Genomic DNA, 14,025 nt, shown 5'->3' with positions numbered 1-14,025 from the left:
GGGTTAGTGAAGACAGTGTCCAAATTAAAAAAAAAAATATGTATAGACAGGCCAGACTTAAAAGGGGCTTTTTTTTTCTTTGCTTTCACAAGTGCACACAAAATTCTCAAAGTTCATAAAGATTTCCAATTAATCCTCTTCTCATATATATTTGAGGGTAGAATGTACATAATCCGTCTTTGTATCCCCAGTGCTTAGCACAATGCCTAACTTGTGAACGAGTAGGTGACTTGCCCAAGTCTTAAGGTGTTAGTTTTTCAAGACCCTCCCTTGGCAGGAAAGAGACAAGTCAGTCACTAAATTATGACAATATAATCTTGAAAGAAATACAACAACTTTATCAACAAAATGCAATGGAAACACAAAGGGCAGAACTAATTTTGCCAAGGGTATAAGGACAGCTTGATGGAGATTTGGTTAATAACAGTAACAGTTAATAAAAATAACGCTAACATGTATCGGGGACTTACCATATGTCAAACAGTATTCTAAGCTCTTTACATATATAAAATTCATTTCACCTTCCCAAATAACTATGCAAAATACACACAGTTTTTCCAGTTTCACAAATAAGGGTATGAGGCCCAGAGATGTTAAGATGTTAAGGTATGTAGCATCAAGCACTGTAAGATGCAGAGGTGAAATCTGAACCCATACTTTAACCACTGTGCAGAGGAAGAAGGGAGAGGGTCATTCCTGGCAGACAGAACAGCATCTCCAGTCCCAAAGGAATGACAGAGCCTGTCTAGTTGTGATGAGATATTTAATCCCAACATAATACTGCAGGTGGCAGGGAAGCAAAGGTGGTTTGTACTCTAGAAGTGACACAATGGAATGTGGCAGCATTAAGCAGCAACATGACAGAGTGGATAAAACATACTCCCAAGGCTATTCCAAATGTGAGCTGTATATCACTTGGCAAGTTACTTAACCTCTATATGCCTCTCTTTGCCTGTCTGTAAAATGGAAATAATAACTACCCCAGAGGGTGGAACCGAGGATTATAAAGTGATTAGAATTATGTACAGTGATTAGGACATTGCCTGGCATACAGTGTCATAAAAGGGGTTGCTAAAATAAGCAAACAAATTAATACTACAGGTGGGAGACTATGGGAGGGGCCTGTTGCAATATGCCAGGTAAGAAGTGATGAGGGCTAACTAAAGAGTAATAGTGCGGACACAAAGGAGATCCCAATTAAGAAATTTCTCAGGTAGAACAAAATTCGGTGAGCACTTAGATTTTGATGGGGGCAGGTAGTGGTGTGTGGTAGTGCATAGGGAACCCCCAAAACCACCCTCACTTCTGACACCGACTGTAAGTTCAGGGTCCCCAAGACCACTCTCAGGTTTAGTGATTAGCTAGGAGGACACACAAAACTCACTGTTATACTCATGGTTATGGTTACGTTTTATAACAGCAAAAAGATACAGATTAAAAACAGTCAAGGTAAGAGATGCATGGCGCAGAGTGCAGGCAAGTTCAAAGCATGAAACTTCCAGTTGTCTTCTCCAGCGGAATCATGGACAAGGATAACTCTTCCCTGAAGCAACATGTGACAACACCCACAGGAGGATTGCCAAGCACGGAGGCTCACCAGAGCCTTGGTGTCTACATTTTAGTGGGGCTCAGTCACACAAACGTGATTAACAGCCCATTTGGCTGATATTTAGTCTCCCGCCCCTACAGAGGTCAGAGGTCAAAGGCCAGAGGCCAAGCTGATATCATTAGCTCTCACCATAAACCATGTTAGAAGACTTTCCCATGTGGCCCAAGCTCCCAGGTAAACAAAGACACTCTTAGGTAAGTCATGCCAGGGGCTTAGAGATCACCTCCAAGGACCTAAGGACAAATGCAAGACCCATTTTTGAGTAAGGTTCATTCTTTACTACAAAGGTAGTAAAGGTGTGGAAAAGGAGAGGGGAAACTGGATTGGTGGTGATGCCTTCAATTGAGATAAAGTATGCAAGTAGCCAAATGATAATACAGCTTTGGAAGGAAAAAAATAAAAATATGCTTTTGAGTTAGCCTGGAACGAAACTAAGTGAAATTGCCAGACAACACTTAGAAGTATGGGACTGAAGCTTGGGAAGGACTGCACAGCTGAGATGATAGCATATTGAGGGAAGTTTAAAGTCCTGTCATTATGAGCTCATCTGAAGCACAATATGTAGAGCAAAAACTGAACCAGGATAAACTCCAACTTTAAAAGGCTGCTCAGAGGGTGACTCAGTAAGAAAGGTTATTGCAAAAAAATAAAATTAAAATAAATACTGAATCTTACCCTCTACTATAGGAAACTGAAAATATTGAGTAAATTATTTTCTAGGTAGGACAAAAATGCACTCGCCTGTCCCTGGAAGCAGACTCTGCAAACTGGATTGCGAACACAATATTATGTCTTGCAAATAAGGAGTTAAAAAACAAAACTATTTCCGTTCTTATTTCCCTGTGCCATCTTCCATGCTCAGGCTGCTTTCTAAGCTGAGAAAGCCTTTATTTTGCCTGTGGCAAATTTAGCACATGTTTATGCAAAACTTAAATTACCATGAAAACCCAACAAAAAGGTAGATGAAGCAGAAGGCACAGTTAATTAAATGGATATGAGGTTCACTGGTCATTTTGTTTAGGGTCAAATAATAATTTATAAATCTGTCTGAGCACATTAAATAAAAAATACCTCATTACAGGGTATATGGACAGCCAGATTACTATAAAGTCTGAAGACAATATACCTCTTGAAATCTGTTTTTTGTTTTTTTTAAAAAAACAACTCATGTATGTCTAATTACATCACAGGTATGAAAGGCATATAGAATAGGGGTGAGCAAAGGGAGTTCTTGAACCAGAGAGCCTGGGCAAATCCCAATTCTACCACTTACTAGTTGAGTGAACTTGGGAAAGTTACTTAAACTCTGCAGTTTCCTCAGGTAAAAAATGGGAAACAAATCTAATAGGTTTATTTTGATGATCACACAAATTTAGTATTGCCTGGCACATACCATGTTTCCCTGATAAGACCTCGCCGGACAAGCAGCTCTAATGCGTCTTTTGGAGCAAAAATTAATACAAGACCCAGTCTTATTTTACTATAAAACGGGGTTGTAATATGATAATATAAGCATAATATATATAAAATATCATATATCATATCATATCAAGACCGGGTCTTACATTAATTTTTGCTCCAAAAGATGTATTAGAGCTGATTGTTCGGCTAGGTCTCATTTTTGGGGAAATGCAGTAACAAGCATGTAATAGGCTATTTTATTTGAGTACCTTTGCACTGAAAAACTCATGAATTTATTGCACACTTTACTACTGATTCTTTATCCTTCTCCGTGATAGAAGACGCTCATTTTAAAACGTAGTTTTGAAATAAAAACCACAATTATAAACTACACATTTTCATATTACAGTATTTACAAGTTACTAAAAAAAGCTTCAATTTTTCTAAAATTATCTCAGAACTACCTCAGACTGTATTAGTCAAGACTTAATTTCTGTCTTAAAAAAAATGCTCAAACCTGTGTTTTGTAAAAAAGAAATTCTTATTGTGTTGACCCCAAAAAGAGATGAATAAAACAACCATCTGACCAAGTTCCAGCTAGTCTATAGCCATGTAACTTTTTGCCCCTAACTTCACAATCAAATGCCTGGTTACTTTTGCCAAGGTAACTCCTGTAAGTCACCAAGACTTGGCTTCTCCTCATGCCTTTGCTGGTACCATCAGGCTTTGTTAGGTAAGATCGGTGCTCCAGCCCAGTCTACTTCTATCAGGATGCTGATGGAATTAGAGCTTTATATAGTTTTCACCATGCTCCTCCTCCCCTATGAACACCAGACTGAAAGCAAACTGACCATGGATACTGTCTTGCTCTTTGTATCCCACAGGCCACAGTTATGCTGTATCAGGAACTCAAAGGAAAGAATCCAGAGTAACATTCTGATGAAAGGCAAAACTCACTAAACGTTCAAATCAAACTTCTCTCCCTTCTATGGATTAAATGCTCCATATTTCTGTTTTATGTAATATATTTAAAGGATGTGTGTGTTTGTGTGCACATCTGTGTTCAAAACATGGCCAGCCAGACACAGCGAAGAAATATTGTTACCAAATGAAGTGACTTTGGCTAAGATAAAGCGGTGCTGCCTTTAAAGATCTGTTGTAGTATCTTCTGAATTTCAGAAACTAGTGGAATACTCTCAAAAGTGTTAAGATTGTTCTGTTACAACATAATTAATTTTGTCAAACTGGTGGGCATTCTTGTTGGAAAGATCAAAGCAATTGTTCAAGGCAAGGTGTAACAATTTTTGCTTATCATCACTACAGTTTTACCTCCTGTCAATCTCCCTATGATTCAATCTACTTCCTCCTAGTTCTTCCCTTCTGTAGTGATGGCGGGAAATGGAAGCCAGGATTAGCTTCCTTTATCTTTTATCCTCCCAGCACTCCTCCCGCCAAAGGGTTTATTTCTTATACTATCATAAAGCATCAAGAGATGAATTATACTAACCTTACTGTATTCCAGGCATCTCCAAGTTCTTTGGAATACTGCTTTTCAAAATGATCCAATACAACTTTGCAAATCTGTTTTGCAAGCTTCCTCTCTGATTGTGCTTTCAGCTATGATGATAAGAAAACATTGCTGACACACACTGATATTACAAATTTACTGAACTTCAACATTAGCAGTCTTTTTTCTTAAAAACACATTTTTAGATAATTATTAGTTCTTGAATGGGAGCAGGACCTCACACATAAGCAAACCGTATTACCATACACTATCTTATGAAAAAACAGGGTTTCTCCAGATGATTCTGGCTCAAACATAAAGCAATGGCACAGTCGAATCTAGTGGTGTTAACACAGAAAGCTGTGTCAAAGTATCAAAATTCATTGAAGTAAGTCACTCTAGATACTAACAGTAGGGGGAACTAGGTGAAAATCATATGGGAAGTTTGTGCTATCTTTGTAACTTTTTTTGTAAATGCAGAATTATTCCAAAATAAAGTTCATTTAGAAGAAAACTCACTCTAGTTTCCTTGGAAACTCCCTTGCAATTCTATTTACTCGTCCAAGAAAAGCTTATCGAGGGCCAACTATGGACGTAACAGGCATCTTCTAAGCTCCCAGGATAGGGGAGTGACAGTCCCAGCCCTCGAGGAGCTGACATCTCTGCTCCAAGTTGAAGGGAATAGCTTACACCCTTAATTACACTGCAAAGCTGAAGTCTGCGGGCAGGCCTGCAGTTATCTGGGGCGGAGGTAAGTCTTGGAAGTAAGTGACAGAGAATGCTCAGGAGCTCGGGCTTAGGTCTGGGAAACCAGAGAACCCCCGAGATCCCGAAGTTCCCACATCGCAGCCCCCGCCCTCGCCACCTCGACCCTTAAAGACTTCTGTGTCTGGTTCAGTCAGAGACGCCCGGCTGGGACCCAACCCTCACCCGGGTCAACATCATCCCGCCAGGAGATGCTAAACAAGATCCCGCCAGGAGATGCCAAACAAGATCCCGCCAGGAGATGCCAAACAAGATCCCGCCAGGAGATGCCAAACAAGATCCCGCCAGGAGATGCCAAACAAGAGGTCTACATCGCCCGACAGCCAAAGCCGCCCGGGAACCAGGAGAACAGCCTGATTTCAGAATGTCGTCGGAATTCGCTTCCTTCCAGCACTTTTCTGGTTCAACTTCTCGCGAGATACTGCTTTGCTTCAGTTACCGAAATCTCGCCAAAGAACACTAAATCTCGCGGGATGCACTCGCGAAGTTACATCTGCTCTTGGCTGAAGGAGGCGGTGCCTGCTTCTGGGGGCGTGGCCGGGGCCCTCGTACGGAGCCTGGGGCGGGGCGGCCTTAGCACGTCACGCTCTCGTTCAGAACGGTCTCCGACGCGGCGTGCATGGGGCCAGTGAGAGAATGGAAGTCTGTTACTGTTAGGTTTTGACCATTATTTTAAAGTGTTCTCAGAGGTGAAGCTATTTACTGAATTAATCTACCAAATCTTATGACCTCCGTTAGCCCAGATATTCAGAACTCAGGATAAAAGGATGGATATGATAAAAAAGAAATTAAGTCATACGTTTCATAGAGATAGCTCATTGGGATAATCTCTCTCTTTCACTGGGGAGGGTTAAATGATTAAATTGAAATACTCAAGTAAAGCGCTTAGGTCAGACTAGGGAACAGTAAACGCCCAAATGTCAGCTGCAGCTGTATTTTCACTATCGTGATCTTCCTGATGATTATCAAGTTCTGATAACCAAATCCCTGAAGTCCAGAATTACCCCATTCACTAACTCACCCACCTTTACTAGTGGCAGTATTACTGGTTCTCAGGAAGATGAGAGTATTAACACCCATTCTGATAGTAAGAGCAGTTTATTTGCTCTTTTAGTGTTACTCGTTTGTTGCTCCCTTGTAACAGCAATCCGCAATTTATCAGAGAAATTCAGTGCTTAACGTGATCCTTAATATTTAATAAGCAGCATCATTTGAGACCCATGATGCCCAAAATATCGTATAGGTGGCTACTATGGGTGCAAAACTTGGGGTCATGTAGAAAGATACATGTCATTACCATTAATGTGATTTGAACCTTAATATATTTATTTTTCAAACAAGTTCCCTAGGAATCTAAAAATTTAGCCCAAAAGAAAATATAGTGTTAAGGAGTGAAATAGTTAAACGCATACAGTTTGTTGGATGTTTAGGAAATACTAGTTTACCTTTCAGCCTCTATATGTAGAGGTTTTATATAATTTATTTTTTCTGCGGTTATTACATAAGCATAATGTTGCATTTAATGAATTAATATGGTAGATATTTGCAATGTAGACATATAAAAGACTTTAAAGGAGGTATTAGAAATCATATATATTTCTACTAGGGAAAGGAGATGTGCTATGCTTGGAAAGAGGTGATATTAGTTCTATTATATTGTATGACTTTTTAAGCATATTCCTATTTTCTGATTTTAAATGTTCATTGAAGAAAAGTATTTTTAAAGCCCATGAGGATGAAAATTAGTCATAATACCACTAGAGATAATCAGTAGCATTTCAGTATATTTCTCTATTATTATGCAGTTTGAAGGTTGATCAAACATAATGTATCCCGTTTTTATAAGCATTTTCTTAAAAAATTCTTCATATACGTTATTTCTAGAAGTTGCATAGTATTTGAAGGTATGGAGGTTATACTTATTAGCTGTCTCCTTATTCATAAACACTTGGGCTCATGAATTTTTGCACATCTGATAATCTTATAATTTTTCATTATGTCCTTAGTTTGTTAGGTTTTCAAATCTTAGTTATTATATCTTTTGTAAATTAATTACCTGCTCATGTCCACTCAATAAATCTTAGTGCTATTTTTATTTACATTAGAGATGTTAACTATATCATATTTTTCAAGTACTTTCCCAATTTTTCCTAGATCCACTTTAAGTGTGAAAATATTTTAAATTTTTATGCAATCAAGTTTTTAATTGATTCCATTGCTTTCAGACTTGAAAATTTCTTCGCATAAAGGAGAGCTACTTGTTTCTTCCCCCCGCTTTTTTACAGTTTAATCTTTAATTCATTAATCTATCTAGAATCAATACTAATGTATCATGAGAAGGTTAATAGATTTCCCCTATCCCATACCAAATTACTAAAGAATAAACAAAACTCCACATTGAGTTTTAAGAATAAAAACTGTTAAAAGCAGATTTGTTTAAATCACTGCAGACATAAAAAAATTAAGCTGACACAAAAGCCAGAAATTGTTTTTTTTCATAGTGTTAAAGAGAAAGGGGATGAAGAATGAAGCAGCGTGTTAAGGACTTAGTGCTAAACAGGAATTTTTACATATCTAAGCATTTTTATTGTGAAGTCATTTGATCTAAGAAATGTTTCAGAGTACGTACACTTTTATAGACTATCTCCTATACAGTTTTATACATTTTCATTTTTACATAAAACATCTTTCAAAAACCTTCATGAGGTTTATGTGTCAAAAGGTAAAAGTAGGCTTTGTAGTAAACCAATCTGTCTGACATTAAGAAAGAACGTTAGTGGTGGCCAGTTGCTTCAGTGGTTAGAGCACGGTGCTCATAGTAACACCAAGGTTGCCGGTTTGATTTCCACATGGGCCAGTGAGCTGCGCCCTCCACAACTAGATTGAAACAACAACAACAACAAAAAACAACTTGACATGGAGCTGATGGGTCCTGGAAAAACAGTGTTCCCCAATTAAAAATTTGAAAAAATGAGAGAGAACATTAGTGCTTTAAAATGGATGTCAGAAAAACCTGCCATCAAAGCAAGAGAACAAAGCATAGCTAGTTACAGGCAATCTAGGACTTTGACTTCAGTTTAGTAACTAGTTAGCCGGGGCTCTCATTTTATTATTTTAGGCCTCCATAGTGGTGTGTACAAACTCCAGCAGACAATCCACTGAGACTGGGAAGTAAACATAATAACTTGCATTTTAATTTAATTGTATCTAATCTTTTAAAAATGTTTAGAGGGACATGTGTACAAAGTGCAGCAAAACATGTATATAAATGTTACAGGCTGAAAGTTGTCCCATCAATATTCCTAGTATTGTAGCCCTAATCCCCCCAGTACCTCTGAATGTGACATACGTGTTTGGAAATAGGGTGTTTACAGAGGTGATTAAATTAAAAGGATGGCTTCAGGGTAGATCCTAATCCAATCTGATTGGTATCCTTATAAAAAGAGGAAATTTGAACACACTAAGACACTAGGAGAGAACACACACACAGAAAAGACCATGTGAGGACACAGAGAAGGAGGCCATCTGTAGGCCAAGGAAGAAAGGTTTCAGAGAAAACCACCCCTTACTAACACCTTGATCTGGATTTTCAGACTACAGAAATTATGAGAAAATAAATTTCTGTTGTTTAAAGCCGCACAGTCTGTGGTAATTTGTTGTGGCAGCCCTAGCAAACTAATATGACAACTTAAATGTATATTAAAAATCTTTACTGAAAAGGATGTATTATTATAAAAATTTGAAGACCATGAATTCATTTTCCTAGGTCATAAATTCTGTTTCTAATCAGCACTCAGAAAGAATTTACAACTCAAACTTTAAACAAATGATTTTTCTTCCTGTTTTTCCTTTAATTATAAGCTGATCCACTCATTAAAGGAAATTCATCTCTGATTTTTTTTTCTGGAAAAAACAGGCTTCTGTAATTCTGTTTCCACAAAGCTAATGGATTATTGCTACTTTGATAATTTATACCACACTTTAATATATGTTTTGAAATATCTGAATTTGTTATTTGGATCAGCTGGAATATATTCCTTGATAAATTAAACAGTATTAGCAGCATCTCAGTTGCAACGTATACTCCACTTAGAGAAAACTTAGATATTAAAGCCAAGGATAATAAACTTTGTAAGTTATAGCTTTATTTGTGTAAGCAGTTTCATGTTTGATAAGCTTTTGCCATTTGGAAGCATTGAATGGGAGAAACTGAACATAAATGGGTATAGCATATAGAACTGAGTAACAAATAAAATAGTCATAGTAAAAGAACACTTAGTAGAAGATCAGCTGCAAATATACGGGCATATTCTACAGTTGAATATGACTGGGCTATTCACAGGAAGTTTTACATATTAAGTGAATTATAGTCCTTTAGTTGGCACTTAAAAGAGCTCTTAATTTCAAACTTGCAGAAAACATGGCGATTATGAAATTACAAATCTGCTTCCCCCATTATAAAAGTCAAATTACAAAAATTAGTTTGAAAAATTGAGAGAAACACACAAACAATAACTCTAAAAAACTCATTAGCATTTTACAACACTTCTTTCTAGTGTTGCTTCCATGCAGTTTTATATTTAAAATCAATTACATACAATATTGTATATTATATATGTTATATGTGCATTTGACGCATAAAGGCATATAGAATTATTTTTTAAATAAGTAAAAATACATATTTTGATTAGTAGCTTTAATTCAAGACAGATAATGAATCACCTAGAATCATAAGATGATATGATCTTATTTTTAACTGCCTTTAAAATGACAACATTCTTTCCCATATATATGAAAACTTGTGCAAAGAAAAAACTTTCTCATGGGAAAATAACAAAAAAATTATTATTTTAATCTATTGACTTAAAATGTCGTTTAACAATCATATTTTAAAAACTGTTTCCTATTTTATTACCCCCCAAAATAATTTAAATTTATCAAATGAATAGAAAACAGCATACTGATATAAATTATTTTTATTGTGTGAAAATGTCATAATTCATGATGATTAAGAATAAAAATGCAGCATATAACAAAATAGGCATTTAATTGTTAAAAGCCACCAGGATTTACAAAACTTGTAAAATATTGTTAGAATGCTTTAAGAATACAAATTAACTTTTGAGATATATAAAACATTAATTCCACTTTATAATATATTTAATTTCAAAAACCACTTTTATTTTCTTAAGTGGACTCAGTAATTACTGTACAGTAATCACTGGTAGGAAACAAAAATGTTAAAAACATACATATTCTCAAACTAGATGAATATTAAAAAGATGGCAAAATATGAGTTTAGTGTTTTTAAAAATAAATAAATGTAAAGGTTTTGGTTTCTTCACAAAAGAAACCAAAATATGTGCAAACACGTTTGTTTTGTTCCTCTAAAATCCAGTTCAAAATCTACATCTGTTTCCTTGTGTTGATTTTCCTTACATTTCAGCCACCTGTCAAATTTAGGTTGTTATGAATTTTATATCTGAAGTAGAATGCTTTTTACTCAGTGTGCTAAGTAGGTCCCCATACAAAACACAAAAAAACTACATATGATTCTGACTAGAATAAGTGACCTGAAAAAAAAAAAAAAGAATAAGTGACCTGATTAATGAAAGTTCAGTGAATTAAAAAATGTGAATAAAATGTGATGCACTTTAGAAAAAAAAGTAAATAAGCATATTAAACGGCCTCAGACATACTTAATCATGTTACTGTCAGATACCAATATATGTCTGTTGTCAGTACAAGCTACCAAACTGATCAACTTTAACAAGGTGATATAGGAATCATACCGTTTATAGTATTTCCACCTTGACATAAATGTATGCTTTCAATTAAATGCAACATTCTGAATGCATTACTCAAAATATACCTCTAAAAGTTTGTCTAAATGCCAGATGATTAGAGACTCTTACAAAATGCCTGCCATTCTGCAGTGCAAGAGAAATGCTATTATTTTAAATTGAGAAATTATTTTGGAATTATTTCGTTATGAAAGTAATTTTAAACCTCCATTTTTGTTCTTATTGGTTTACTACTCAAACATTTTCCTGTTATAAAACACAAGTCTCTGGACCTATAGTAGCTTTTCCAGTCTTCTTGCCTTTAGTATCCAGGCATTAAAGAATTACAATGACCTAAGAGTCTCTGCAGCTGCTGGTAGAACCAGGGAATGATAAGGAGCACCTTGATCTCTGAATGGGTTTAAACTTTAAAAGAGGTGTTTATTAGGACTTTTAATAATATCTCACCTAACATTTTTACGAATTTACAAAGCATTTTGGTCAAGAAGGTATTCCAAGTCTCATTCATTTACTAGGATCATCACCAAAGAAATCAAACAGCAGAAAAAAGTTGAACTCTCTCCTTGGGTAGTGCTTTCAAATAATGTCATTTGTTAGAATTAAGATGTGAAATCTATTTTTAAAAAGTATTATTTTATAATTAGATCAAATTAGGATATACACGTCATGAACAATAGTATTACAAAACATACCTCAAGATATAAATATATCCTGTTTGTATAGTTTAAAATTAGGTCAAATTAGGATGTACATTTCAAGAACAATACTACTATAAAATATACCTCAAACCATATAAATATGTCCTATTTGTATAGTTAATGTTTGTCCAGTAAATCAACTCCATTTTCCAGACACAATTTAAACAAAGCATCTATAGAAAAGTATACAGTCAATATCATAGTAATCAAAATTCTTAAACAAAAGCTTTAGAAAAATATAAAATGTTAAAAATTTAAGTTATAAATTCCCAAGAGTTCCCCTTCCATGCATATGTATCTTACAAAAAACTGTTTAAGATACAGAAATAAAGACTATTAAATAGTAATGAAAGTGTGCAGAGTCCATTGGCTCTTTTTCTGAAAGGTTTTCCTTCCGGAATATGCCCATAAGTGAGGATGTATAAACCAGAGCCAATACTAACTCTTACTAACTTGGTTCAAATGCTCATCCCATCTTCTGGTCGTTTTGCTTCCTTTTTTTAAAAAAACAAACAAACAAAAAATACAAACCAAAAAAACACATGAAGAACACGGATAAGTAATCAGTCAGATTAATTTTTGGCTATTAATTTTTTCACTGAAACCCCTATGGTTGTCTTGCCCCAGTTATCAAAAGTCAGGGTTTTAGTTCTTTGCGAAAGATGGTCCTCCCTCCAGTTCATCTTGCCATTAAGAGAGCTCATCCACGTGATTTGGTTATGAGATCATGTCATGAACATCACTGTTAGGTCTCTGTCGCACAGCCAGGGGAGGCAGCGGCTTGCCATAGAAATCTATGTAAAGAAGGGATGCCAAAAATACAAAATAGTTATGGTAAATAGAGATTTTTGACACAATTCATCATTTGCCAACCAATACTTTAAAAAAAAACACACAAAAAACAGACAACAACTCTGACTTGACAGATGAAGCAATGGATGGGAAGAATAGGAAAAAAAATCATAATCCAAGTAAACTTGAATAAATTCAAAACACAACCAGTCAGGTAAATTCCTAGCCCTAGATTAAGCATTAATCTCTACTTGATTTGATAAAAAGATGCACCTAATATATATATTATTATTTTTCTTGCCAATTACACATTCACATAAGAAGAGAACAAAATAACAAATACTCAAAATCTATGGAACCTCTTGTCAAAGCCCTGATAAGTCAGTATTTGTACAATCTAGGTTCTTATCCAATGGCTATTACTTCTAGGTATTTTGGGAGAAGAATTAATTAATTACCTTAGAGTTCTGGTAAGTAGGAATCTTTTATAATGAAGCTTCAAAACAGTTCAGTGATTTAGGGCATATTTGATACAAAAAACTGAATTTTGTATTTCATAATAAGTTCTCATCCCTTCATTACCATAAATTGGCTTATAAATTTAATAGCATATGAGAACTTTCAGTAAGTAATTATTTCCTGGCCTATTCCCTTAAAATTGTTCAAGAAGCACAGGTGTTTGGGATCACTTGAAATAAATATATTGAAAATGTGTTAGGGGCTCATTTCCAGTTCCGCAGGTGTGTAGAGTTTAGCTAAGCTACTCCATGGTATTGCTGCCTCAACATCCATTTTGTTTGGCCAAGTGGCCTGTGAGGGCCTTAAATAGATACAATATCCCTCATGAAAGCATGTGCCCTACAAAGTAACATGCCTATAGACTCATAAGTAAATGTAAGTTTCTGATACGACTTCCCCAGTGGCCCTTGTGATCAACAGTCCCCCTTACCGTCCAGGGCCTCCTTAGATAAGACTTGGTGGAACTTACCAAAACTCCACTCCTTTTGGTTTGAATTGACCAATCTGGCCTTAGTCTGAGAACCCCAAAGCACTCCAAGCACAGACCATAATAAAGGTATGTGCCCCAGGTCCTATAGCTCTCTCTGCCTGCAGCCTGCTTTGAGCACCCCTTGTGGAACTCTCAAGGCATACCATGTACTTCCTCCAGGACCTGTGAGTAATACATTTCTCTATTTCAATTTCTCTTTTGGTCATTTAGAACCCAATTTTACCATCCAGTACCCAGGGGCTCTACATAACAATTGTTGATTTAACAAAATCATAATGGCACTCAAGGTGCTTGGAAATCGCCACTCCATCCTAACAAGAAGTAAAAAACTGTAACAGACTAAAAAATCAATAGCTCATCTCTGATCCCTAAGAGAGAAGAGGTCACAGGACAAACCACTGCCCCCAGTATTGGAGGCACAGACAGGCAAACACAGGGAG

At 36.0% G+C, this 14,025-nt stretch overlaps 2 protein-coding genes across 4 annotated transcripts in view; both read right to left on the bottom strand.

Annotated features, from left to right (window-relative positions):
* Positions 1-5,689, bottom strand: part of NSUN3 (NOP2/Sun RNA methyltransferase 3) — a 43,919-nt gene extending 38,230 nt beyond the window's left edge. Inside the window, exons 1-3 of one of the 2 annotated variants that reach the window (XM_033121346.1) lie at positions 5,528-5,689; positions 5,448-5,477; positions 4,518-4,627 (exon numbers count right to left, since the gene is read on the bottom strand). In XM_033121346.1, coding sequence (XP_032977237.1) covers positions 4,518-4,627; positions 5,448-5,462 — 125 coding nt within the window. In that variant the 5' untranslated portion in view covers positions 5,463-5,477; positions 5,528-5,689. Of the gene's footprint in view, positions 1-4,517; positions 4,628-5,447 lie in introns of both variants that reach the window. The other variant, XM_033121338.1, reaches the window with a different exon arrangement.
* A 4,662-nt stretch (positions 5,690-10,351) lies between these two features.
* Positions 10,352-14,025, bottom strand: part of ARL13B (ADP ribosylation factor like GTPase 13B) — a 65,058-nt gene continuing 61,384 nt past the window's right edge. For both annotated transcript variants that reach the window (XM_033087477.1, XM_033087486.1), the window contains one exon: positions 10,352-12,578. In XM_033087477.1, coding sequence (XP_032943368.1) covers positions 12,502-12,578 — 77 coding nt within the window. In that variant the 3' untranslated portion in view covers positions 10,352-12,501. The remainder of the gene's footprint in view (positions 12,579-14,025) is intronic.

This window comes from Rhinolophus ferrumequinum, chromosome 2, assembly GCF_004115265.2.
Source record: "Rhinolophus ferrumequinum isolate MPI-CBG mRhiFer1 chromosome 2, mRhiFer1_v1.p, whole genome shotgun sequence".
NCBI classification, from domain to species: Eukaryota; Metazoa; Chordata; class Mammalia; order Chiroptera; family Rhinolophidae; genus Rhinolophus; species Rhinolophus ferrumequinum.
This window is presented reverse-complemented; position numbering and strand designations above follow the sequence as displayed.